Source organism: Acipenser ruthenus, chromosome 23 (assembly GCF_902713425.1).
Source record: "Acipenser ruthenus chromosome 23, fAciRut3.2 maternal haplotype, whole genome shotgun sequence".
Taxonomy (NCBI): Eukaryota; Metazoa; Chordata; class Actinopteri; order Acipenseriformes; family Acipenseridae; genus Acipenser; species Acipenser ruthenus.
In genome coordinates this window covers 28,395,818-28,423,287 of record NC_081211.1, presented here as the reverse complement: position 1 = coordinate 28,423,287, position 27,470 = coordinate 28,395,818, and the positions used below count along the sequence as shown (strand labels likewise).

Genomic DNA, 27,470 nt, shown 5'->3' with positions numbered 1-27,470 from the left:
GGGTCAGCACGAAACGCATGCAAGCGGGAAAACACAGGTTTGAAAATTCAAAGATACAAATAATAGGAGGGAAGCGAGATAACCGTGCGTTATTCAGACATGCACACAGCACTTCTATTTTGAAATGAGTGTTAATTTTTATTTTTTCTACTGGGAATCGCGGTAGATTATATTACGGGATGTGCGTTATATTTAAAAGTTAATTAATTGCAGTCTTGTGCGGGCAAAACAAAAATTGCGGGAATCATTGTCATGAAAAAGCTGACCCCAAGATTGCCGATATGAAGTTCCTGCAAATGCAATATGCAAGTGTCACATATTTAGAGACGGGCGGCTCTTCAGATTTAAAAACAAAAATAAAAAAAAGATTAGGTCCATAAAGACATGTGGACAGGGTCTCCTTAATAAGATAACAGTAGATCTGATCGGATGTCCTAAACATCGCAACTGGACAGTGTTTCTGAGTATGTCGGACTACACTATATGTAAAGGTAAGGTTAATGTCTAGTTTTTATCACAGGGAAGTCGGTCACTTTTTTTTTTTCTTTACAAATGTGCCCCACTTCACTGGTGTATATATCTGCCACTTATAAATATAATAGGCATCACTGTAAAAACATTTGTGGCATGGTTAATGGGTATATAAGGGAGACAAAAAACGATCTTCTTGTAAGACTGCAAAACTGAACTCCGTGTTGGAGTTTGCCAGCCCCAGATCTACACACAGAACCCTTGCCTTGGAAGGTAGTGAACAACTTGCCACTGCTTCATTGTTTTATTATGAACATGATCCCTAGAGTACTTACTACTGGGCTGGTTAAGACAACAGAAATGCCTTTAAACCCTAAAGTCTATACACAAATAGAGTAGTGTACACTTGATTATGTCACTTTGAACCTAGCTGACTGTGCTGTAATAGTCTCTTATATGTGAAGAAAAGCGCTTCACATGCACAAGTCCTCAGTGTTTCACACGCACTACGTGAATGCTGTCCTTACATTAAACATCCTGCTGGCTTTCTGTTTCCTGTTGCTCTTGGGCTGAGTGCATTACAGCGGAGGCGACGTTCGCGTGAAAACGTGCACCTGCGTTTCCCATCAACAACTGATGAACACGTCACAGGAGACAACAGAACGAACTGTCACGAGTGTGTTCTATTGCACTGTTCAGTGTTCATGAGTTTGTGGTTCAGTATCGCTGGGGTCCTGGAAATAATGGAAGCACTAGATTTACTGCATTTTTATTTTGTGAAATGATTGTTTGTGAAAGGTTACAGACAGTGGCCAGTCAGGGATGGAGCCTCTGGTCTTTGCAAGCACACCTTATTCCTGTCCTGAACGCACTCTCAAGCAGACTGACAGTTGTGCAGTGGATAATACTACAACCACCACATCTCTTTTCACCTGGGATTTTAACTCAGTCCACCAGCTGACAATTGCATGTGAATTACCCCACTGTGCCACTTAGCCCCTTCTCTATATCTGGCATATGGTTTGTGTTGAATTACCTGGTGCTTGTGAAAAGCTTGCTGCAGGAGAAAGCAGAAGCAGTACAGCACTCTGGCCTGCCCTCTAGTGTTAAACATTTAAACAACATCAACAACAAAAGGTTTCTACAGTACCGGTATTTACAATATAAAACAGCTTTGCTCTTTTATTTTACACAAGTATTTTCATTTTCAGGGTAAACAAAAAAAAAAGAAAGTAAAAACAGGCTTGGATTTCAGCAGCTGACCGCTTCAGTATCGTTTTGTGTTTAAACCCACTTTAAACGGTTTGGATAAACAGCACGTTTGCTTTCTTTCTTTTCTTCATTAAAACTGCGTGGTTTCCCCGCCGATGTGAGACGTGAAGCAGTGGCTGCAGACCCGGACTGCTCTCAGCTGTCCGAAGCGAGGGATAGGGGTCTCGTGGGGTGAACAGCGGGCACAGAAGATCTGAAACACAAGAGAGAGACACGTGTGAGGTTACACCAGAAGCTCTTCCCTTCAGTTCAGGTCTTAGGATGTCAGGGGAGTCTAGCAGTCCATTGCTTTCCACTGTAGATATAATGGATAGTTTTGTTTTTTTAATGCTGGAATAATAGACCCTGCTTGAATTCTCAATGGAATTTATAAAAAAGATCTCATGCAAGGGAAGGAAATGCATAAATGCAATGAGATCTGAAATAAATAACACATGTTCTACTGTGCAGAACACATTTTTTTCTGCTGCTTCTTTAATAGGTAATTTGATAGGGTACTGTGGTGTGTTTTTTTTTTTTTTACTAATTTATACTTTCAGATTATCAAAAATGAAACATTATTTGAATATTCATGAACATTTTGAAAGAATATTTGATCATGAAAAGCCCATGTTTGTCCCAGCACTCACTGTATTCACAGCCTGTTGGTGTGTGCATGTCAGCCTACCTTGCCGCAGCTTCTGCAGTGGTGTCGTCTCCGCAGGAGGGTGAACGGAGTCTCGCAGGCTGAGCAGCGATTGCAGGCGCTGTCTGGCACCCACACAGGGGGACCTACAACACAAGGCATACCAAACGCTGCATTAGACTCATCTTCCCATTCCCCTGGAGATTCTGAGGCCAGGGAGGGAGGGCACACAAATTACAACAACCCCACTGAACGATTCTCTGCCTGCAGCTAATACTAAAACCCTTTAGGGTATTCAGCCCCAGACACGGTGGAGGTGGAGTTTGATGCGTCAGTCAACGCAACAACAACCAAATCCCAAGTCTCCGGTTATCCCCAGGCATTCTGGAACATAACAACCCAAGCAATTACAGTGTTATAGTTTGATAGAAAAATGTTTGTCCAAACACACTGCCTGTTTGCCCAAAAGTAAGTGCAACCAGCAGCTATCCCCACAGGCTGGTTCAGAACGAGTCGCCTCGGTTGTTTACCTGCAGCGTTGCCAACGTTACTGTCGTTGAGCTCCTCACACAACTCGCACTCCTCCTGCCTGGAAACGGAGCTGTCCTCCTCCTCCACCTCCACTGCGGCTGGGAGAGAATAAACCGCATCACCATTGTGCAGTATGTGCACTCAGGCTCAGTTACAAGACAGTAATGCTTTACTTTTTGATACAGCTTTGAACACCAGACAGGCACACTCACAATCGATCTCAGCACTGTCAACCCATGGGTCAGCGCTGGACGCAGTCACCTCGAACACGGACTTCAAAATGGTCCGCATGTCGCTGGCAAAGTTCGTCTGAAGCTGGTCCGCGACCCCTGCAGGAGAGAGAGAGAAACGTTACCCTTTAATGTTATATTTACGTTTTTAACAGCCAAGTTCTGTTGCCCAAAAGCCTGCAGATGGCCATTACCTGAGATGCACACGAAGAGCCTGTGGATCATGTCCCTGTTGCTACGGTAATGTGCCCGCAGCCGGGCGCCCTCGACAGCACGTCTGATCTTAGCAAGGTCGTGATAGCTTTCCTGCCCGCTCCGCCTCCTGGGGTGGGGGAAACAGCAATTAGGGTACACTACCTCCCAGTCCTTAAGCTTTTACCACTGGGCCTCTTCTCTAACCACTGCCTCTCAGTCCCCCAGCATTAAACACTAAGACAGACTTCCTCTAAGTCGCTGGCTCTAATCACAATGGCCGGCTCTCAGCTCAGACTGCTAGATCTTTAATTTACTCAAGTCTACCTAACAGACTCATTTTGATCCACGTTAAACATTGCATGCACTGTTGCAGACACGTGGATTGATCTCCTCATTACCTGCTGCTGTCTCTGGATGGATGTCTGGGCTCTGTGGTTCGAAGTTGCTGTCCAGGAACCGCGCTGTGCGACATCACAAGGGGCGTGCTGTCTCTCACCTCGCCTTCTGCTTCTGTCCTGGCAGGAGCTCTATTATAAACAGTCACAGAGTAAGAACGATAGAACCTATCACTGTCTGAACCCAGCAATTCATTGACATTCCGGATCTGCTCTCCAGTGCCCAGAGCAGTGTGACAGTCCTCCGCAGGATGCCCGTGCTTTGCCGTTGCTTGCAGCTGTTGGCGCCCTGACTGGTGGAATGCTGAGCTCGGATATGGAAAAGGGCTTCCAGAGAATCCCCAATCCCTTCCGCCCGGGGCAGCTGGGTGCGGATGGCTGTTTTGTGGGATTACATGTTCTGGGGCTGCCTCCTGGGTGGGATAAATGGGAGAGAAATCAGCACCTTCTCTGTGCTGTGAGGAGGAGGAGGAGGAGGAGGAGGAGGAGGAGGAGGAGGAGGAGGAAGCTGTAGCTACAGTATAAAGGTCCCGCAGTGGCTCAGGGGCCCTGTGTGCCCAATGAGCCTCCAGCTTCCCAGGCTCTGGCTCATAATCAGCAGGAGGGAGCTCGTCGGGGTAGGGGCTCCCTCCACTGCCAGTAGAGGGTGGCGAGCGCTCCTGTTGGCAGAGGAAGCCGCCTGACTCCGCTGTGCACAGGTTCATCTCCAGGATGTCGAGCTCCTCAGCAGTGAGGATGCCCAGCAGGTCCCTGAACAGGGAGAGAATGAAACGGATTGAAATCAGCAGGGATGGAATTATTAAATGCACTGGATATTTGGTTCGTTTTTAAGAATTTAGATGTCTGAGCGCTTCGAAGCAAGGGAAACGTTCTGACCACACACCCCCCTACCTGATTTTCTGCAGTAGAGTGTAGAAGGGTCTGAACAGACCGGACATGCTCTCGGGCCCGTGCTGGAGATTCAGGGGACCGTCTGGGAAGATGAGCAGCCCGCTTCATTCAGGGAACAGACAGCGATTAGAAGAACATCAAAATTAAACCTTCGGTCAGTTGAAGCTACTGTATATTTAGGGCTTCAGATTTTTCAGTCGCCCCCCCCGACTTTTCTGCTCTCCTTTAAGAATTGAATTGATACCTGGTAAGCCATTCGTGTATCTCGTACACAACTGACAGACGTGGGGATAGTAAAATTGCGGGGCATACTTTAATACAACCGTTATACATGACTGTACTCACATTAATAAAGATGAGTCGCTTCTGCTTTTAAATGAAAAAGTAAGACTTACGGTTGTAAAAGACCATTTAGTTATTTTCAGAGAAAGAAAAAAAAAACTTGTAACCAATTTTACTATTAACACTTTTCTCAATTGTGATTGAGATGCACAAAAGGCTTAACAGGTGTCAGTTGAATTCTTAAAAGGCAGTAGAAAAGTTGGGGTAAATCACTGAAAAGCAGAAGCCCTGTGTATATTGCACGACCCTGCAGATCACACTCTAGTCTCTTATATTTAAGACTCAATTGTGTTATCGACTTCCAATCTTTGAGTGCTCAATACAGAACACCCCAAGGCTGAGAGTAAAATAGGCTACTATTTAGGAGTGGATTACTCTTCATAATTATAATCCACTAGGTTCAGATGCACTATGTTCTAAATACAAAGATAATTCAACAGCAGCCAGATCAGAAAGCAGGTGGCCAGCGAGGACCGGCAGACTTACCAGATGATAGCGAGTCGAGGGATTGTGAACATCAGCAGCGGGTCACAGCCATCAATCAGCTCCTGGGTCAGGTATCCCAGCTTGAGAGCTCTGCAGCCAGAGAGGAGGGGAGCAGATCAACACCTCCGCTTTACAGACAACGCACTGCATCACACTGACATGCTGTGCATATACCTGAGGTGTGCACGTCGAGGACTGACTATTAATTAAGAAGTCCAATCGTTTTTAAAGGAGAAATGTGTGGACTTACAGAGGGAGTATGTGAGAACTCCTTGGATGAAGAGAACTGATCCATTCCAAGCTTTGATAATGAACTATGGGGCTCCATTCAAAAATAACACATGAATGGTTTTTCAACAGTTGTATAAACAATCATTTAGGTAAACAGTGCTTTAAAAAGATCCACTAACACACCCTCTCCGAACAGTTAAAAAACTGTTTTAATGAACTGAAAACCTGATTGAATTGAGAAACAATCCCTAAGGTTTAGTGGGCCATGGTGTGTGCATTCTCCTGAGCACTATGGTGATTGAGCTGTTCTGCCAACACTTTGCAGTCTTCTTCCCAATCAAAAAAAGGGTTCAACTGTATATATTAACTTACACGTTGGGGTCCATTTGATTGATCTCAACAGCATTGGAACTAATGCGTGCACCTACATCATAATCCCACACCTGTGGTGCATTTCTGTGCATAACAATATGAAAAATGTCTGGGAGGTGATTTAGTGATTTTAAAGGACGGCATTTTTTTTTTTTTTTTTTAGTTCTTGCATTGGTGCAAACTCAGCAAACATATCGATCCAGCCAGCCAGCCAGCCAGCCCCTCACCTGTCCACAGTCTCACAGAACAAGACCACAATCTCCTGCTGCCTCTGCATCTCCTCTGCTGACTTCACAGGGATCACCGTGGAAATGTAACTGGGAAACACAAAAACACATTCCTTGTTTAGACCTTTACAGAACCACCCAATCTTTGTCTGCGAGGCAGGTGGTTTTTTGTTTTTTTTTCCCCCGATTAATAAAATAGTCTGTGTGTCACATCATATGTTCCATACCAATGGAACCAAACAAATCATTCATGATTGCAGGCACAGGCATGAAAAAAGCCTGTAATAAACCTGAGAAAGAGCTTCTCCCCAGGCAAAACCACATCCACAGGGTGTGGAACTATTAGGAAAACATGCCGGTGAGTCAAAGCTGAGAACAGGAGTTGACTTCAGCAGTAAGGGCCCAATTAACTTCTAGTAGGGAAAAGGATCTTACAAATGCATAAAATAAACAACACACATATTGATCTGTTTTATAGTTGATCCTTGATGAAATGTAAAATTAATAAAGAAAATGTAAAAAAATCTGCTCCACGTTTGCTTTGTCATTGCGTGGATTTTATTTCTCTACTTAAAGGGGAGGTGGGCTGTATAGTACCTGAGCTCAAACTCGGAGAAGACGCGGTCGTACTGGAGCAGGGCCTCCTTGACTAGTGGCGGGTAGCTGCGGGAGTCACTCAGGCTGTGCTCCCTCAGCAGCAGCCTCAACCCCTCCAGGCAGTGCAGCAGTTCCTCAGCTAGGGGGCGCAGTAGAACACCCTCCGACTCCCGCACCTCCAGGAAAGAGCCCGCAGACAAGCACTGTGAACACAAGAGGGGACGTTGCGGTAACGGACCATTTTCATTAACATGCTCGCTCCATGTGACTGACTGCTTATAACTTCATTTTTGTTTACCGATTTTGGTCAGGTCTAGTTTTCTGATTTTTCCTGTAAAAGGTTGCAGTGAAGAGGGCATGTTTTGCCCAGGCCTGGTGGCCCCTCACCTCGGCAGCGAACCACAGCTGCACCCCCAGGTTGTTGTGAAGGATCTCATCTGGAAACTTGATGTGATAATCGCGGCTCTGCCTCTCAGCCGGGATACACTCCTCCATCACTAGCTCGATAGTCCTCAACATGCGGTCCTAGAGGGGTCCACAAGCAGCACGTATTAGGAGATTACTGGAATTGCAGGATTGTTATTAAGTGTTTCAACACAAATCATATCTTATTCATAAACGAAACAACAACTATTACTTCTATGTCTCCTATTTGCCTACATGCAAAACTACACAGAGGCACTCTCAATACAATACAATAGGGGACCACTTCACACGAAGCCACCAGACTTCATATTTCAACATAAGTACCAACAAACGACAATTAACACCTGGCTATCTATAACATCATTCGAGGCACTGTGACATAAACCAATACATTTTTCAAATCTAATCCAAATTCCTTGATTTATCTGACTTCTATGTGAATTTACCCTTTTTGGCGAGATGGATATACTTGAAGTGAGTATCCAGGGTAAATAAGGGATTTTGCAAGCTTTTTTGAGATTATATTTTTGGTAGTGCATGTTGGCAGTGACAGTGATGACACTCCATTTTCACTTCATCTGTTGGCTTCCTGACAGATTCCAACTTTATCAAGCCTTGCATCTTGGAGTTACATAGACACACACTCACACAAACATTACTGTGATGCCTTTAACTGAAATCCCCAGCACAAAGTTCATTATTGATTTGAAGAGTTGAGCTGTGTATTAAATTAAGTGTTATGTAAAAGCTGAAGACCTCAGTCTTTTCATGTGTAAACGGTCAGTTAAAACAAATCAGATTTTTAGAGAAAATGTGACTACTAATTATCTTTCTTTTAAAAAAATGCTGCTTGTCAGCTTGTTCAGTTTGGGAGCCCCTGTTGTCATCCATCACCACAGCATGGATAGAGGTGCTTGTCAGTGGTGTTTCATCCCAGGTGTGCTGTTGCTTACCTGACTGATTCTCAGCTGGTTGAGCAGCACCAGGTATTTCTGCAGGTCCTTCCTGAGGTCCACTCCATTCAGCTCTGCCGTGATCCTCGTCACCTCCTCGTCTGCATGGTAGAACTGAGCCAGTGGCCGCTGGTCTGACCTCTTTGGGGGGAGGCGTAAAAGAAGCAGAAAAGTTCATTGGACCTGGCTACTGCCAATCAATCAATCAGTCAGTCAGGATAAAAGATCCTCCCATGTTGTCAAATCACATCCAGGATGTGAACTACTAATTCTCTAAAAGTTTGCCAGAGAAATATTTTCCAATTTGCAAGGAAGTTTCAACATTATTTTACCACAGCAGGATTTTTTCCCAATCAATCAGGTGTCAGCAGACAGGGGGATAGTAAAATGGAGTACCTTTCCCTCATTTGACTTGTACTTCATTAGTCCTAACAGTAACTTTAACAGAGTGCAAGAGGGAGACTCTCACCATCAAAGGATTTGTTGCGTTTGCAAGAGCTCATTCTCTGTAACACTGAACAAGCTGAGACTCGACGTGCGGGCATCACTTTGTGTTTTCATCAGAAGTCGTTGGACTGGCTGGGTTGGAATGTGATTACACAGGTGTTGACCTATCCCTGTGGTTCTGAGATCAAAGGAGCATGTTTAAGGGGATTGTGTTCCCCCCCCCCCTAGTATTTGTGTTGTTATCTACAAAACATGAGGCCACAGACAGGTAGCCTCTGTTTTCCAGTCTTTTTTCACAATGACTCCCTTTATTTTTAAGTTTAATTTCTCTGCTGCACTAAGAATAACAACATCTGGAAAATAATGATCAACTACAAAACAGTATTGGAACTGAGAGAATGCTGTGTCTGCTAGCGAGAGCGATGGGAAGGATTTCAAGCCTTGGGGGTCACTCCCTTATAGGAGCTGGTTAGACTGGGTGGCAGCATGGCTTCGTGGGGGGGTTACTCTCTTATAGGAGCTGGTTAGACTGGGTGGCAGCATGGCTTCGTGGGGGGGTTACTCTCTTATAGGAGCTGGTTAGACTGGGTGGCAGCATGGCTTCGTGGGGGGGTTACTCTCTTATAGGAGCTGGTTAGACTGGGTGGCAGCATGGCTTCGTGGGGGGGTTACTCTCTTATAGGAGCTGGTTAGACTGGGTGGCAGCATGGCTTCGTGGGGGGGTTACTCTCTTATAGGAGCTGGTTAGACTGGGTGGCAGCATGGCTTCGTGGGGGGGGGTTACTCTCTTATAGGAGCTGGTTAGACTGGGTGGCAGCATGGCTTCGTGGGGGGGTTACTCTCTTATAGGAGCTGGTTAGACTGGGTGGCAGCATGGCTTCGTGGGGGGGTTACTCTCTTATAGGAGCTGGTTAGACTGGGTGGCAGCATGGCTTCGTGGGGGGGTTACTCTCTTATAGGAGCTGGTTAGACTGGGTGGCAGCATGGCTTCGTGGGGGGGTTACTCTCTTATAGGAGCTGGTTAGACTGGGTGGCAGCATGGCTTCGTGGGGGGGTTACTCTCTTATAGGAGCTGGTTAGACTGGGTGGCAGCATGGCTTCGTGGGGGGGTTACTCTCTTATAGGAGCTGGTTAGACTGGGTGGCAGCATGGCTTCGTGGGGGGGTTACTCTCTTATAGGAGCTGGTTAGACTGGGTGGCAGCATGGCTTCGTGGGGGGGTTACTCTCTTATAGGAGCTGGTTAGACTGGGTGGCAGCATGGCTTCGTGGGGGGGGGGGTTACTCCCTTATAGGAGCTGGTTAGACTGGGTGGCAGCATGGCTTCGTGGGGGGGGGGTTACTCTCTTATAGGAGCTGGTTAGACTGGGTGGCAGCATGGCTTCGTGGGGGGGTTACTCTCTTATAGGAGCTGGTTAGACTGGGTGGCAGCATGGCTTCGTGGGGGGGTTACTCTCTTATAGGAGCTGGTTAGACTGGGTGGCAGCATGGCTTCGTGGGGGGGGGTTACTCTCTTATAGGAGCTGGTTAGACTGGGTGGCAGCATGGCTTCGTGGGGGGGGTTACTCTCTTATAGGAGCTGGTTAGACTGGGTGGCAGCATGGCTTCGTGGGGGGGGGGGGGGGTTACTCTCTTGTAGGAGCTGGTTAGACTGGGTGGCAGCATGGTTTCGTGGTTAGAGGGCAGGGAGGCAAGCAGGCCCAGTAATATCCCAATCATGTTAGGGAAATATGCTGTAATGTACAATGACTTTCTTTGAATAAAATCTTAATGAAAAAAAAACAAAAAACCTCATAATCTGCTGCTCTTGAAGTATGCGTGAAACCACCTTTCCTATCAGTTTGGAACTGTGAAACATTATATATGTCAATATGACACAACGGAACCCAATATTAACCAATCAGTGCCAGGTCAAAGGCACATTTCTGAACGGAATATAACCATTTTAAAAGCTATTTTAATAACCTGCATCTAGAAGCATTTACTAAAGTCTTTAATTAGCTCCTGTTTTTATTCATTTAAAAAGCTAAAAACACGGATTCATTTTACAAAACTAGAACCAAAACTACCAAATAATATAATCTGTGTTGTCATCAAGCACCCTCCAGGTGATTCTTTATGCTTTTGTAACTTGAACTTCCTTTTTCCTCCTTTCACAAAATAGGAGTCGATTAAAGAATGGAGGAAGGGCATTGAGAATACGCCCACTGTGTACAGACATTATGTATAGATTGTTTTCTTTTTATAGCCAGGAATATACGAAGCCATGAAGCAGCTTGACCTGGGTAGGCTCAGTGTCCACCGAGCACCTTTAACTGAACGCTAATGTTTCACATTGGACTGGAAATGGAAGTCAATATTTGGACTCCCTGCCTATTAAATAAATACAAGCTTCCACTGTGATCCCTCTTCACATTAAAAGAGGATTCCAGGGTAACTTGACTAAATTATTTCAAAATGTACCTTTCTGGGTGCACTCTACTTCATCACAAAACAGACCTTGATAACTTGAGAACTCTGCTGCCCGCCTGGTGTTCTCTCTGCCTCGCTTCGCCCACGCTACTCCAGTACCCCTGCTCGCTCCACTGGCTCCCGATCACCGCTCGCATCCAGTTCAAGACTCTTGTACTAGCCTACAGATGCCTTGACCAGACTGCACCCAGCTACCTCCAGACCCTCATCTCTCCCTACACCCCCACTCGACCTCTCCGCTCCGCCTGCACTAGAAGACTAGCTCTACCTCCGCTATGCTCCCCTGCCTCCAGAGCCCGCTCCTTCTCCACCCTTGCTCCGCAGTGGTGGAATGACCTTCCTACAGATGTCAGGACTGCCCAGTCCCTGACCACATTCCGGCGCCTCTTTAAGACTCACCTCTTCAAACAGCACCTGTAGAACTCCTCTGTTTGTATCCTGGGACACTATCACCCTTCATGTAAATGTGCTTTATTTTGCTCTTATCTGCCCCCTATTTTACTGCATTTAATCCTGTACTTCAGAATACTGTAATCCGCCAAGTGTTTAACCTGTAGTACTTTGTATTTAATCACATCCTGATGTAACTATCACTATTTAATCATATCCTGATGTCACTATCACTATTGTCTGCTGTATTATTGAATTGTGGTTTGTCACACTTGTACTTTGCTTGAACAAAAGTTATTGTATTTCTTGCTCTTATTGTATTACTTGTACTGTAACACTTGAAATGTATTTGCTTACGATTGTAAGTCGCCCTGGATAAGGGCGTCTGCTAAGAAATAAATAAATAAATAATTGTTCCTTCCACTGACTCACGTGACATTTTCAATACCTACTCAAGTCAATACCCCTGCGAAACACGCAAAAAACTATGTTTAAAACTCTTTGTGGAAACTGTGCCTGAAGGATATTTGTTTTCCCCACATGTAACCGTTGTTGCTTCTGTGCACCTTGACCTCTGTCGGAATTCTGTCTGCTGATTGGATCCACAGGGCAGCAGTGTGGAGTAGTGGTTAGGGCTCTGGACTCTTGACCGGAGGGTTGTGGGTTCAATCCCCAGTGGGGGACACTGCTGTTGTACCCTTGAGCAAGGTACTTTACCTAGATTGCTCCAGTAATAACCCAACTGTATAAATGGGTAATTGTATGTAAAAATAATGTGATATCTGTAAAATGTGAAATAATGTATAATGTGATATGTTGTAACAATTGTAAATAATAATAATAATAATCCTTGCCTGATGTGCTGCTTACTGGATTGGCTAACTAGGGGACTGAAAGTGAAACCACATATGAGACCAAAGATCAAAGGATCAACTAAGCAATGGTGTGTTTACTACGCTACTAATATTTTACAGCGATACACCTCTAAGGTGTTTAACTTGGGTCCCCTAAATGTGTAAAGACTGTATGGGTTGGGTTAACCCTGCAACAATTAGAGCACATTTCACAGTAGAATACAGGCTGGTTCCATAAACTCTCTTTAGTTCCCCCATACTTAGCCCTCTCTGCATTGTACTTTTTCAGAAAGCAGAAGGATTTGCTTACATCCTCCAAAGGCAGTTGTATCTTCTTCTTTCTTTTGAAGCCCGCTTGCCTCAAGGCTTATACAAACAGGCTTGCTCCTGCTACTGCTTGCAGCAGGTTATGCATTTCACAGACATGCTCAAGAGACTAAACAGAAATCAAAACCAGTGGCACTGTGCCTTGTTACATGTTTCACAAGGGTGTGAGCTTACAAGTGCTGAAGAAATATCACGTCTGTTGGTATTTTTGCGTTTGAAAGCTATAGCTGATAGCCTAACATGCATGACCGTGTGACAGAAATACTATGAGCAACGCCCACAATGACGTGGCCAGCATGAAGTGGTCAGTCAACAGACATCACAGGGCAGCTGATCACTTAGACCAGAGACCAAGCTCAAGCAGGTGAAGATCTCTTTTACTTGCATGGTCCTGCCTGTCCCAGCAGCAATTCAACTTGATGTGATTAAATAAAAACACATAAAACAAAGTCCGCAACTCTGCTTTAGGAGGGAAATCAGTCAGCTTTAATACTGTAAGCTCCTATGATGCTGGATAAAGTGATGTTGTGGGGCCCAAACTGAATCATGTTTCGTTGTGACTCAACCACGACTGGAAATCACACCCAAAGAGGCGGATATGAGTTAGAAAACACATAACACACACCTCAGCTGGCAAAGCTATCAGGAACTTCAGCAGAACTGACCAAGGTCTTTGACCCTCTCCTTGAAAGCAGCCAAGACACAGTCTGAAGGGCAAAGTATGACTGTGTAACAGAAGCCACGCATTATACAATAACAGATCTTTTACTAACACTGAAACCATCTTAGGGTAGAAGTGTTTCCCAAGCAGGTACAGTGAACCCCTAAAAGGCTGGGTGAAGCACTTACCCAGCCTTGAATAAACATGCATGTTTCTGATACCAGCAGAAGGTGTAATACACCTTGAAACGGTATACGTTTATTAAATATTAAAATACATGCTTTCTCCTTCCCCTCTCTTCTCATTAGATCATGTGAAATTAGGACCCTGGCACTTTGTTTTATCTGTTAAGTCTTTTGAGGAGGACACATTTAATTGCGCCAGGTTCTTTCAATGGATAATTCTGAGCAGCACATTGTCTTTTGCTTTTTCCCCCCCAAACAACTGTGTGTCTGGGTTCAACCAAACTGGTTTTCTCTAAACAAATAATCATACAAACCAAGCACAATACTGTAGTTTCAAGACTACAATGCTGGGCCCTTTTCACAGTGCCAAGGGTCTGGGTTTTATTCACATAGGTAGAACTGGAAAGTGGAGTAACAGGTACAATTTGACTACCTACAATAGGCTTGTGTTTTTCTCTCTCTTCAATTAACGCATTCTCCACATGGACCGTGTGGCGACTGAGTTTGATAATGAGGGACACCTCTACAAACACTCCCACCATCACAGCAGTTAATGAATTGAATTCTAGTATCCTACCTTTGGTCTGTAGAGCCATCTCCTCATTAGAGCTGGCAGCATTGCTATCCGAGTTTCAAAGTTACGTGCGTACTTCCGAATTGTTTTCTTAAGCAGCTTTTATTGTTCGTGTATCTGGCCGTTCAATTCCATTTCTTATTAGTTCACATCCAGTGCTTCTTTGTAAATCTGTTCCGTGTTTTGTTACCTCTGTGTTTGTTATTCTCGTAATGTTAATTGTTTTCTGCAGCCGTTTACAGTAGTTTGCCTTGTTTTCTAGTGACTTGCTTTTCCGTGAGTACAGTAGAACTTTTCTCTCGGGTCTCGTTTTTGTTCCCTTGTCTTTCAGTCCTGTTTACCCCAAACGTTTTCGGACTCCGCTGATTTGTAACCTATAAAAAGATGTGCATAACTTTGGTGGTGTTTTGTATTTCTACACCTAAGTCTCATTCAGCCAGAAAACGCACTTAGTTTGCGCGTTCACTTACAGCGTTGTGAAGAGTAAATCAATGAAAGGGGGTTCACAGCTTTTGTCTTCAGCTCTTCCGCATCCAATTTCTTCGCCAGTTCTTGCTTCTTTTGTGGCAGCACTCGAGTTATGCAAATCGCTTTCAAACTTTCCTCTTTTAAAGAGTTCAGTTCCTGTCACCTGAGAATACCTAGGTATACCACCCCTGCTATGTTCCGCTGAGTGTCTATACACAAAACCGCTGCATAATTCTGCTATTTTCTTTGATACATGTGTAATCTCTTTCTCTTCTTTCCGGTTCCACTTCGATCACGCACTCTCAACGTTTTGAAATCCGTATCCCTTTAAGAAAATGTATGCATATTGCTTTCTGCTCTTTGCTCTCCTCTGCCCCGATTGCATTTTAGGTTCACGCCTTTCAAAGTGACGGTGACGTCACAGGCATGCACTTCGGTTGGCACAGTACCCCGACTCACCTACATGGAATTGGTAATGTAACATCAGTGTGCCGATGCGCTACAGGAGCCCACAACACGCCACAGTAACACAGCATTGGGTTATGTGCACACTGTCACAGCTGCAGTTTTGATGAAAAAAAAATCTGTAGCGTGTAGAATTTCAACAAGGACTCCAGTTAGAATTGGAAAATAAAACGTGTACGTGGTACAGTCAAAGCTTGGTATTTGATGTTGTGTATCTCAGTTAATACAATTAAAAAAACGTAATTTTGTAAAACAACAAGAAAAAAAAGCTAACTTTTACTTTTGAAAATAGAGAAAGTGGCTGCATTTACTCAACTAGATATTCTGATAAGTTTATTTTGAATGTTTTTCTTTCCTCGCGTCTGTTGTGGTGCATAAATTAACGTCTCTCGCACAAGAACTTGGCTTTACTTCAGCTAGATACGACGTGAACTTGTAATAATACACACAATAATAATAGGCGGGTAACTATCACAAGCACCGCACGGTGCAGCAAAGTAACACCGCGAAAGTAGAGCTCGCCACACACATATTCACACACATGTCACGTTGCGCGCTGGTGGAGCCACGCCCCCTCCTTAGGACCACCCCTGCGCCACAACTAATGATGGCGGCCTCTCGACTTCCCCTCCCTGTAAAGCGAACTGACGCCGTTTTGCCAGCACTCAGGTGACCCCTGAACTCTCGGGTTTTGCCAGGAGTCCGCCATATTGACTGTTGTGTCTTAGCCCGAGAAACCAGGCAAGGCTGGTGCAACCGAAAGTGTGTATTTTTGCCAAGGATAAACTGGTACAAACTAGGCTGAAGGGATTCAGAGAGACTTGGAGTATGGCCAGGAAAAAAAACAAGCAAATGGGAGCCGTCAGCAAGGAGCCGATAGCAGGGCAAGAGAGCCTCGCTAAGACTAGCACCCTCTCTCCCGGCGATGCAGCTGGCGGTGGCGGAGATGTAGCAGTGGACCGGCTGCCCAAGACGAATCAGGCAATATATTCACTTTCTATTCAATAATGTCGTGTTTAAAGGTACCGGCGGATCAGACACGTCGACGTATTACACAGGATTAAACATCATGGAGCGGTTCATGTGGGGTGGTGGTGGGGAAGAGGTATCGTTTTGTCAATGCAAATACAATGCAGGTGAACTGTGCATTTAATGATGTAAATAATACAGTAATCCGCCTCCGGGTTTATTTGGCGGTGCATGGATTTTCTTAATGTGTATTAAGGCGCTGTGCTCACTGATTAAACGAGCTTGCAGTTTTTAATATTGATCTCGGCTGTGTAGTACTAGCTCGTACAAGTAGAAGGATCAGCTCCTTCGGGTTCCGTGCTCAGCTAGATGTGGGTGTTGATGGGTAAGTGAGACACAGACAGGCCACACAAGAGCATGGTTGAATTGTAGTAGTATTATCGCGGTTTTTCGAGTTGAGTTTCAGTCTGTTCAGACAACGAGAATCAATAGGTCAGTAGTGCATTAAAAAAAGGTAAACATATGTAACATTACAGTATGAGGATGTGTGCATTTTACTGCTTGGTCTGTATTCGCACTAGAAATACAACGCTGTCCGTATAGCCATATGAGAATAAAGACCTTGACACTAGTATTCAAAGCAAGTGTGTAAGTACAAGTGTTAACGCGATTTCCTGCTATGCTCAACGCGTTGAAAGGATGCATCTCTGTCACAGATGTATGCTGTGTTTATTTTTTTTTTCAAGGTAGCCAGGAGTTCACATAGTAGTCCACAGGAAATGTAACCTTTGCACATACAGTTGTTGTGTTTTTTTTTTTGGGGGGGGGGGGGGGGTAATGCTGTTTGAACCACAACTGGGATGTTTGGGTGCTCAGGCAGTGCTGACCCTGCAAGTGTGTTCATTTAGGACATCACTTGGTTTAAGTGTGCCGACACCAGCGACTGATCACAGAACAGCACAGGGCTTGACTACTGGTGCGGGGCAGCAGCTTCCATGGCATCCGCTGTGTAAAGAGAGATTGGACAGTCAAGTAAATGGCAACATCCCTGCTGACCTCGGATCGGGTGTTTTCACTTTAATTGGGTGACAGCAGCAGGGATGGAAATAAGACTCCCGTTGCATAGCAGTTTGATCCGTTCCTGGTTTTACTGGGAGTTTAACGAGACACACCTGCATTTGTTACCTATATACTGTAGCTAATGAAGCTCATAGTAAAACCTGGAATGGATGAAACTGCTATGCAATGGGAATCTCATTTCCATCCCTTCTGCGGTCTAATGCGTTTTAGGGGACAATCTTAAGCATCTAGCTGTATTTTGAGTGAATTGCTTTAAGAAAAGTGTTGTCCACCGTTGTTTAGAGCATTTCTGGACATTTCCTTGTAATTTGGCGTGTGTTTTTACACCTGGCCCTTTGTGGTTAATAGATTGAACAGATGCTACTGTGGCACGGGCAGGCTTTATACAAGACCATTCTTTAAAAAAAAAAAAAAAAAAAAAGGATTTGCTTTTAAAACAGATTTCAAAGTAATACACCCAAGCAGAGGATTTATCAGCTAAGTTCCAGTCTGGTCCACTTCTGAAAACAGTACGACAGACTATGGGAGTATCTTCACTCTGCCCATGCTGTGTTTGCATCCAGTTTGCAGACATGCACAGGTTTGGAGAAAGTTTTTACAGGTTTTTTAATACTCCCCCCGTCCCCCCCCCCCGGTTTGGAAACCTCGATTGAGAAATTGGACGAGAGCAACTTAAAACACACTAGAGGGTCTCCAGAAACAGCATGCTGAGCTGGGAAGCCCTGCTTGATAGAGGTGCAGATGAGGGCCTGCAGGTGCTTAAGGAAGACCTCTTGTTACGCTAATTGTGATATTCACATGGCAGCTGGATCTCTTCCCTAAGCTGTGACTCTGAAGTAGCCAGTGCTGAGAAGTTGTCTTGATACCCACCTTGTGGGCCGCACTTCCAATTAGGATCTGCATGCTCATAGGATGTTAGTTTCAAGCTATGGCAGAGCTATTGAAAGCACTGTGGTATTTTGAAAAAATCTGCTTACATGACGTTGTTTTACATGCACGTCATTTCTCCACAGTGCAACTTATGACATTTTGAAGAGATAAGTCAACACAACCTGATGGATTCCAGTTTGATAGGGATAGGCTCATCATACTATCAGAGATTTAACCTTCTGTATTAAATATCAAAATGATTGTACTTGAATGTAAATCGTCAGTCCCACACAATGGTTACATTGTAGGTATTTGAATATTTAAATGCACTATAGATATCTGTGTTTTTTTTTTAAAACAAAAATATGTTAATTGTTATGCCATTGTAGTTATCCGCAGCTAATTTGCAGTAGAACTTTATACAGACAGACACAAGGCACTGAATGAATAGGTAAGTGTTGTTTAGTGCTTTGTGTGCAGTACCCTTGTTTGCAGAAAATAAACAGTGAGCATTATGTCTCTTGCTTTCATCAAAAGTGCATGAGTCAATTTTGTGATGCTGTAATTTTGAAAATGAGTCCCTTTTGATTTGCTGTCTCCTGAGTGCTCTAGAGGTGAATTCTATCGAAAGAGCACTTATACAGTGAGTGCTGAGCAAATATTTTGATGAATGGGATTTTAAACAAACGGAGCACAGAGCTGCGGTACTTGAGTATTAGTTTTTTTCACCAGCTTTGTGGAGTGAACTAATCCAATGCACTGTTTAGGCTCCACAGCTTGTTGTCATCGTGAATCTACGCAGACACTGATCACACCTAGACTGCTTTGAGCCCAGGCCTTCCACTCGAGTCTCAGAACTGCACAGGCAGCCAAGAACTTACTTTACAAATTCTGTTCATGTGGGCTTGAGTGTAAATGAGAATATATTTCCAACACAAAACCTCTTCTGTAACCTTGACACCGTTGAGAGGCCTATATGGAATTTACAATCATTATTTATTTATTTTTAAAGATAGGCATCTCGCTTCCTGTTTTTACAGCCACCTGAATTTTGCTGTTTTTGCTGCTTCTGCACCCAGCTGCTTTGACACCTCTAACTACCAACCGTTCTGCCTAATTACTTTGCTCTCCTCGTTAACTGTACATAAATTTGAATACTTCTGCACTATACTTGTTTGCATAACAGGAATCAAGAGCTGTCACATTCTGAGTAGTGTTTGTAGTTTTTTTTCTTTTTCTTTGCTGGCAAAAGCAGTTGAATTTCTTATGTTTTTTGCACACCAGTTAAGTAAGGCAGCGTCTACCTGCTGCTTTGCTGCTGGGGGGGGGGGGGTCGAAAGGGATTCAGATTTGTTGTATTTGTCTTGGCTTGGCGAACGTTTCAAACTGTGTCTGGTTCTGTCCCTTTACAGCCTCTGCCCGTCGGCACTGCCTCTGCCCAGTCCATGCACACCTGCTGCCTGCTGTGCCACCGCGAGCGCAAGGAATGGGGCACGAGCCCTGCCAACGGGCTGCCTGGCTCCGGAGTGGTGCCAGCGCTCTCGCAGGCCCTGCTGGGAGAGGAGCAGGCAGGCAGGACGGTGCCGGATGCCATGCCGTCGCTGTCTCAGAGCCTGCTGGGAGAGGTGCCCCTGTGGATCTGCCAGAGCTGCCGGAAGAGTGTGGAGGATGAGGAGAGAAGGGCAGCGCAGGAGCAGGCTCTCGCAGTGAGTGTAAACAAGAGTCCTGTCAAAAACACTGCAGTCATGTACCCTACTATATACTCTGGTGTGCTGCAGGAACTGGCTTTTGAATTGTGTTTGTGTCTTATACGGTGATCCAGTATGGATGGACCTTTTACTTTACTTTTCCATGTACTATATACATTTGTATTTCAGTTTGTATTTCCATTAGTTTGTTTTGCTTTCTTGTTACATCACATATCTTGGGCATCGACTGATAAACAGACTTCGTATTTGCACATTGGTTCCACATGGTTTATTTGCTTGCACATTAATTAGAGTTTTGTCTAAACCTGTGCTAATGCAATCCCATTCCACGCAGTTCAAAGATCCGCTGTTGACCCGCTCTCTTCTCCTCCTGTGCAGGTGTCCCTTTCACACTCCTCCTGTAAGACGCAGAGCTGTGGGAACGGATATCCGGATCACGGCAGCTCTGTGGACTGGGACCCCAGCTCCTTCCTGTCTGCCCACAAGCTCTCGGGGCTGTGGAACTCGGCACACACGAATGGGGGAGCGCACTGTAACCACACGGCTGCCGCGCACACACAGCAGGGTGAGTACAGAGCGCAGCGGCTGGTTCCCTGTGGACATCATAAACAGTCCTGGCTCTGTTGTAGATGTCAGTGGTGTTGGCCACTTTGTAATGCTGTTGACATGAATAAAGTGGAGGTTGTTGGTCATCCAAAGAGTTCAGTTGCTGATTACGTATGGAAAGTAAATATTTCGTTCATGTTGGAAACAATACCTTGACTAGCAAGTATTCTGTTTATTAAGTTATAGCTGTAATTGAAATATTGTATTTAAACATTTGCAATGAAATGTTTATATAAAATTTATATATATATATATATATATATATATATATATATATATATATATATATGTGTTCTAGACTAATCATTATCACCTATATGCATTATACAAGCATTGGGCAGTGGTTGGTAAGAGCACGTTTGACTGTGCATCCTTATTATTGTGACTTTAAAGCCCTCTGGTGTAAATGGGGGGGGGGGGGGTCAGCTCTGTCAGAATGGCCCTTTCCATGCCGTCTGTGATGTCTCAAGCTGCAGTGTCTTTGTTTCAGGCGGTACGGCGGGACCAGCCTGCCATGAAAAAAGACCTTCTCATGAGGCTCCTGGCAAAGCCGCAAAGCCTGCTGGGACCAAGGTGTGTCCTTACAGTCACCCAGTATCCCAGAATTCCAGTGGGGCGGCTCCCAGCTCTCCCCTCTCTACCTCCTCTGATCTGTGCAAGACCACCCCCAAGCACTTCAAGACCATGTGCCGGAGACCCACGCCTCCAGGTGAGCCTGGTTTAGCTGTGACTCCTGTAACACGCCAAGCCTGGCTGATCCAGGATAGCGCTGCTGTTGCTTTCCATTGGGGCTCTACTTATTTTATTATTATGAGTTCTGGCCCCTTGCTGGTTGGGCTTCTGAAGGCTGTATATTCAGAATCACATTCTTCTGCATGGACATTTGCTTGATAATACAGGCGCTATTTTGTCTACTTTTTGACTGCGCTGGCATTTGCTATAATGTTATATTTGATATACTGTTGATGTAGGCTTTCTTTGATATACTAATAATCATCTATTCTAATGTACTGTGATCTAAACACAAACGGAATTGACAATTGATCACTACTTGGCTTGCAGCAGTAGGGTATTAGATAGATGTTTCTCCTCTCTTTCTTTCTTTCTCTCTCTATCTAGCTGTACATATACATGCACTATTTGGTTACAGTTGGTCTTTAAGCTAACTCTTCTCTCGCAGGCGAAGCCTTCCACTCATCAGAGCACCATCAGCACTCGGACCTAGCAGTGCCGCCCAACAGTCCCACGGGGCTCTCTTCCCAGCATTCCTCTCTGCTGCCGCCCAGACAAGCGCCCAGCCAGCATGTGCATGCGACCTCGCCTGGCTCGGGGTCAGCCACGCATGCTCCTTTCTCCCCTCTGGTACCAAACGTTCATGTGCCAGTATCCAAGATAGCGGCTGGGCCGGACAGTCCCGTCTCTTTACACAAGCCCGGGGCGTGCAAGAACGCTCACGTTCCACCGGCCAACACACCGCACACCAAAATGGCAGCACCCCCTACTGGATGCAGTCATCCCTGCAGTGGGCACTGCAATGGGACCAGCGCATCTCCTAGCGTGGCACATTTACCCTCCGGAGGCTGCAGGTTAGTGGATGTATTTTAATTATTTTGTATTTAATAAAACTGGGTGTCTGCAGTTTATCGCTGCTTTTGAGGAGACACGACAATAAGGCAATTATTTCTGAACTGTCTGTATACAATCACTTCCGTTTTGTTTACTGCAGGCAAAGACAATGTTCAAAAGAAGATACTGTAACAGCCTAGATCAGGGTACTTCGACTCCTGCTCTTTGTTCCAACCCTGTTCTAAATTGTTGAATTTAACCAGTGAATCCTCCATCCAGACCTCGAAGTGGTTTTTAATTCTCATTTTACCTCCAGGACCGTCATTGGCCATCCCTGGTCTAGATCCTTGATTCCAAACTAAACCTCAGAAGCATTAGTAATACACACTTGCTGCTGAACCCCCCCCCCCCCTCTGATAACGTCTGCGTGCCTCTCTGCAGGGACCAGGCATGCAAAGGGCACAAGCAGGTGAACGGGATGGCCTGCCACCCGCCCTGTGAGCTGGAGGAGGGGCTGTGCGAGGACGAGGACAGCAGCTCCGAGAGAAGCTCCTGTGCTTCGTCCTCCACCAATCAGAAGGACGGGAAGTACTGCGACTGCTGCTACTGCGAGTTCTTTGGACACAACGCGGTAAGCCAGGGCATCATTCTACAGCAGAGCTGCTCATTGTTATTAGGATCATGAGGATGATGATGGTAATTAGGTATATTACTTTCCTTTTAAATTCCTAAACGTGGAGCCAATCGCAAAAGCTGTCGCAAGAAGCCCACCATCACTGTTTATAAATGACTGCAGCACGTATTTGTATATAAAACTGTATGTGTACAGCATTTAATTCTATAGAGAAAAGATTGAAGTAACATTGATTTGAATACGAAAAAGACTAAACTACGCTTACCACTACATAAACACTAAGGCTGATTTGAGATGCCATAGCCTCACCTCTTGGGGGTGTCTCTGTAGCCCCCTGCCGCCCCAACGAGCCGGAACTACGCAGAGATCCGAGAGAAGCTGCGCTCACGGCTGACCCGGCGCAAAGAGGAGGTGCCACAGCAGCCGGACTCGGACCCGGCTGAGCCCAGTGCCATCGACCATCGCGATGTCAACGAGCTACTGGACTTCATCAACAGCAACGAGCCCAAACCTGTCAACAGCGCCAAGGCTGCCAAGCGTGCCCGCCACAAACAGAAGAAGAAGGTACGCAGATAACAATAGAAACAATTCCCACTACTGATTCATGTGTAAAAAATGCTAGTTTAGACAAAGTGATACATTTTTTTGCTATCCCATGACTTTCTTCTTGGATTTTGAAAATTGTTTTAGTTTTGTGTATTTCCACTATTAACAAACAGTATTAATGGATTAATGTGTTCATGAGTGAAGTGTTGTATTCGCACTGTTATCAAGAATTTCTTCTGTCACTTAGTTACATTATCCATTAAAAACACCCATTCATAGATTCCAATAGAAAATGTTTCAGCCTTTTTTCTGTTCCGTTGGATAGCTCTGCTGTACCTTGGTGTGGTGTTAAACAGGTGTTTCTCTGTGTCTGCTCTCTGCCCCAGGAGATGGAGAAGGTTCAGCAGTGCAGCGTGGAGCCCCCAAGGCCTGACCTGTGCTCCTCTCCTCCAGGGCAGCAGGCAGTGGGGGCTGTGACGGGGGAGAGCGGCCGGCTGCTGGAGTGGCCTCAGCTGGAGCTGGAGCGGGTGAACAGCTTCCTGACGAGCCGGCTGGAGGAGATCAAGAACACCATCAAGGACTCGATCCGCGCCTCCTTCAGCATGTACGACCTCAACCTGGACGTCAACGACTTCCCCAAGAAAGCTGCCACCCTGGAGAGCAACCGCCTGCTGTCACACCTCAACGGCACCTCCGAGCTGCAGCAGATTGACTTGGACCTGTCCCCGCTGACCCTGGGCAGCCTGAAGAACCACCTGGTGAACGGCAGGGAGGAGCTGGGCTCAGCGGACAGCCCCGTGGCCAGTGATGTCCGACGGCTCAACGCCACGCCCAGCCTCTCTAAACTGATCCGGGTGCGCTCGCCGGAGAGGAATGGGAGTGCCAACACCGGCACCTCCCCAGCACCACCACCACCGGGCACCACCACCGCCACCAAGGAGGAATGCCCAGACCCCAAAGATACAGCAGCTGCAGGAGCTGGCAATGGCAAGCAGAGGAAAGGCAAGAAGCAGCAGCAACAGCAGCAGCAGCAGTCCAAGACCCTGAAGCCTGAACCCCAGAAAACAAAGGAGACGCAAGCCAGGGTATCGGGGTCCGGAAGTAGCTCCAAAGTGGCCTCAAAACAATCGGCCCAAGCCCTGCCCATGGTGGTGGAGCCCCACAAGGGCCAAGCGGTCCAAGGCAGGAGGCCTGAAGAAAGCAAGGGGAACCGGCAAGGGCAGAACGGGGCCTTTGATGCGGGCGGCTGCAGGCAGCTAGAGAGGAACAATGGAGGGCCCCAGGATATGAAAAATGGCCCCAGAGTGGAGCTTGAGCCCGAGACAAGGGCCCACACCCCTGCATCAACAGGCTCCCAGCAGCCCAAGGGAAAGAGCAAAAAGAACAAGAACAAGGCGGACAAGTCCAGCACTTCTGTCGGTAAGACGATCTCTGTTCTGTGTACTGTGTGCCCTGGTGTAAGTGTTTGTATCTGCGTGTGTCTCTCCAAGGCTTGTACTGGTGTCTGTAGAAGAATGTCTGCAACTCGATCTACAAGTAAAGGTTAAATGTTACCCTTCCTGGAAACTTCTGCAACAAAGAGGCTTAGCTGAAACAGCTGCTAACCCATCAGTACTCGGAAGCGTTTTTCTCAGAAGTGTTTTTTTTTAGGTGCCTGTTTGCAGGTGGCGATTCCGGTGGCAACCACTAGATGGCAACAGAGTCTGAGCTATAGATAGTGTGTGTCCCGGGCTCAGCCTTCCCCATCCCTGCCATTGTCAGCTGAGTGTCGCTCTTTTCTTTCTTTTCCCCACAGATGATGTGTTTCTCCCCAAAGATCTGGATGGGACTGAAATGGATGAAATTGACCGGGAGGTGGAATACTTCAAGAGGTAACATAGCTTCTGGTTTCATAGTAGTGGAGCTCAGGGCTGGCCCTGGTTGAAATGAATAAGTCAGACAGATATTGAAATTTTAACAATGTATTTATTTTGTGCGTGTGTGTTGAAACTTGATAGAACTGATCAGTAGCTCTATCCACTCAGTGTGACCTCTCTACGTTTCCTTCTCGCTAGGTTTTGCCTGGATTCTGCCAAACAAACGCGACAGAAAGTGGCGGTGAACTGGTCCAACTTCAGCCTGAAGAAGGTTCATTCAAATGCAGCTCAGTGAGGTGGAGGTTTCGCGAGCAGAGAGCGCCCAGAATTCACACCCTCCACAATATCCCAACACGACAGTCTGATTGAAGACAGATCTGCCGCCGGCACTTACTGCACAGTGGACAAGAGCAGCTCCAGCCCGCATCCTCCTCCTCCTCCTCCTCCTCCTCCTACACAAACATGCAACACAGCTGCTTCAGCTCCTAATGACTTGAGTTACCCCACTACCCCGTAACCCCAGGGTTTTATCAATTCGTATTCAGACTCCGAGCAACACTTCCTGTCAGTGCAGCCTGCCCCGGGGTCAGGACTGGATTAACTGACCTACACTAGATACCTGCTTCTACTATTGTATTGTCCTTCCTGTCTAGGAGTTTGCAGCACAGGGATGCAGGGTCCTAGTGCACTAGGTGTAGTGTAGCAGGGTCTCGTTTTAAAGCAAATGCAAAGGCACGTTTCCAGAGAGGCATGAAATCCTTTTCCTAGTATCCACCTGACATGAAACCGCGCCTCTGCAAGTTGTTTCTTGTTTGCTTTTATGCCTTTGCAAATGTTTTATTCCTTTCAGAAAACGTGTCGTGCACTTTCTGCAAAAAAAAGAGCCTGTACTGTGTGTTTTTTTTCTTGGCCGTGTCGGCACTTTTTCCAAGCGGAGAGCAGACTGTTCTGGTTCTAATTCAGCATTCAGGCTGGTAAAATAATTCATATCCATGGTTATTAAAAAGAAAAAAAATAATTATTCTTGAAAAGACAGTAAGATATAAGATAAAAAACCAAAAAGGGTGTCGCAGTCCATTCAGCTGTGACTGGAAGAAAACAGAGAAACTGCCACCCTTTCCTCACCTGTAACCATATATTTGTGTTGCTGGTATTGTCTATTAAAGATTTGTCTCCAAAAGCCAGCGCCATCTGCTGGTTACACTGAGGTACTCCAAACCATTGCTGATCTAGACAGAACAAAGTTTAAGGATCTCCGTGATTAGAAACTTTTAACAACGACATCAAATATCAGTGTAAACTGCTGTTTGTGCCAGACTGTTAGTGACACACAATCAAGTTTCTATTCTAATATAGTTTGTGCGATGGACACGCACAACAATAGCAATCTCACTTCCTTGTGCAGCCTTTAAATACATGGCAAAAAAAAAGAAGTGACATTAAATTAAAAGCATATCGATTTAAATAATAATAATAAAACAAAAATACATTTAAATAATTGCGGAACTAAACAAAGCATGGAATAATTTTTATTCTAAACAATTTTAGAATTGAGAATTTTTTTTTTTTTCCTGATATGATTTGTGGAATTGGAGCGTTTAATATGCATTGTTGCTGCACAGCCCCCTCAATTCCAGTGTTCTGGGCTCTTATCTGAGTTTGCTGTACAACCCTGTAATCATCGTCGTCTTTCATTTTTGTACTTCAGTACAGTGATGCAACTAACCGTTTCTAATGCAACCCACAGTAGCCTCAAGAACTGCTTTGTATGAAGCTTCAATGCACTTGCTGTGCTGTGTCCTCCCTTACAGGAGCTGCCCTGTAGCACTGCAGTGTCCAGCCCTGCTTTCTAGCACAGCTGTGTAGATTTAGCACTGACAATGCTCTCCTATTACTGTACTGCTTTCATCAAATGTTTCTTAGTGGGGGACCCAGTCCCTGAAATGTTATGTGGGGTAACAAGACTGTCACAGATGTGCTGCTGCTGCTGCAGCCGCTGCTCCTTTCTCTGTTGTAGCTGGGTGCCCCTCTGGGACACTGGGTAGGTTATATGGGGTATTTCACAAATGCTTTCTGATTCTGACATGAATGAGATGTAATTTTTTTTTTTTTTTTTTTTTTTGTGTTTCATATTTTACAAGATCTCTGGTGCTGTCCAGGTTATATTAAACTACGAGACAATATCTTAAAGTTTGGAATGTAGGTTTATACTGTACCATTAAGGGCCAAGTGTATGTTGGCTTCTCCTGGTTTTTTATTATTATTATTCACTTTTGATACTGTGAAAGAATCTTTCATTCCGAAAGATTTTAAAAATACAGTTTTGACTAAAGAAAAACGTGTGTTGTGTTGCTTTCTGTGTGTGTGTGTGTGCTGGAAGCGTGTTACCGAAACGTCCCTGCTGGTGATGTGTGGTTCACAACACAGGAAAAGCAGGATATTGTAAAAGAGAGTAAATGTACACAAAAACTCACTTCACCTGCGTTTTAAAAACAAGCCCCTGTGTGTGAAATAAAGGAACAGTCATGTGGTTTAGGAGGCCATCCTGT

The 27,470-nt window shown here is 45.4% G+C and overlaps 2 protein-coding genes across 4 annotated transcripts; one reads left to right on the top strand and one right to left on the bottom strand.

Moving 5' to 3' along the window:
* Positions 1–18: 18 nt before the first annotated feature.
* Positions 19–27,259, top strand: LOC131699668 (protein FAM193B-like). Of its 3 annotated transcripts, none has more exons than XM_058997122.1 (10): positions 19–37; positions 19,417–19,710; positions 20,092–20,278; positions 20,810–21,028; positions 21,500–21,905; positions 22,327–22,516; positions 22,850–23,083; positions 23,452–24,484; positions 24,861–24,936; positions 25,120–27,259. In XM_058997122.1, the coding sequence occupies exons 2-10, from the start codon at positions 19,450–19,452 to the stop codon at positions 25,214–25,216; spliced, it is 2,703 nt and encodes a 900-aa protein (XP_058853105.1). In that variant the 5' UTR covers positions 19–37; positions 19,417–19,449; the 3' UTR covers positions 25,217–27,259. The 3 variants fall into 3 exon arrangements, with proteins under 3 accessions (XP_058853105.1, XP_058853104.1, XP_058853103.1); XM_058997121.1 differs by lacking the exon at positions 19–37 and adding an exon at positions 15,709–16,066 and having other exon boundaries at positions 24,864–24,936; XM_058997120.1 differs by lacking the exon at positions 19–37 and adding an exon at positions 15,709–16,066.
* LOC117413062 (lateral signaling target protein 2 homolog) lies at positions 1,225–15,397 on the bottom strand. The gene is made up of 13 exons (XM_034021796.3): positions 14,156–15,397; positions 8,245–8,385; positions 7,253–7,390; positions 6,866–7,068; positions 6,269–6,358; positions 5,439–5,528; positions 4,611–4,712; positions 3,723–4,469; positions 3,324–3,451; positions 3,112–3,228; positions 2,899–2,997; positions 2,411–2,514; positions 1,225–1,936 (listed from the first exon to the last, which is right to left on the bottom strand). The coding sequence occupies exons 1-13, from the start codon at positions 14,195–14,197 to the stop codon at positions 1,814–1,816; spliced, it is 2,124 nt and encodes a 707-aa protein (XP_033877687.3). The 5' UTR covers positions 14,198–15,397; the 3' UTR covers positions 1,225–1,813.
* Positions 27,260–27,470: the final 211 nt, after the last annotated feature.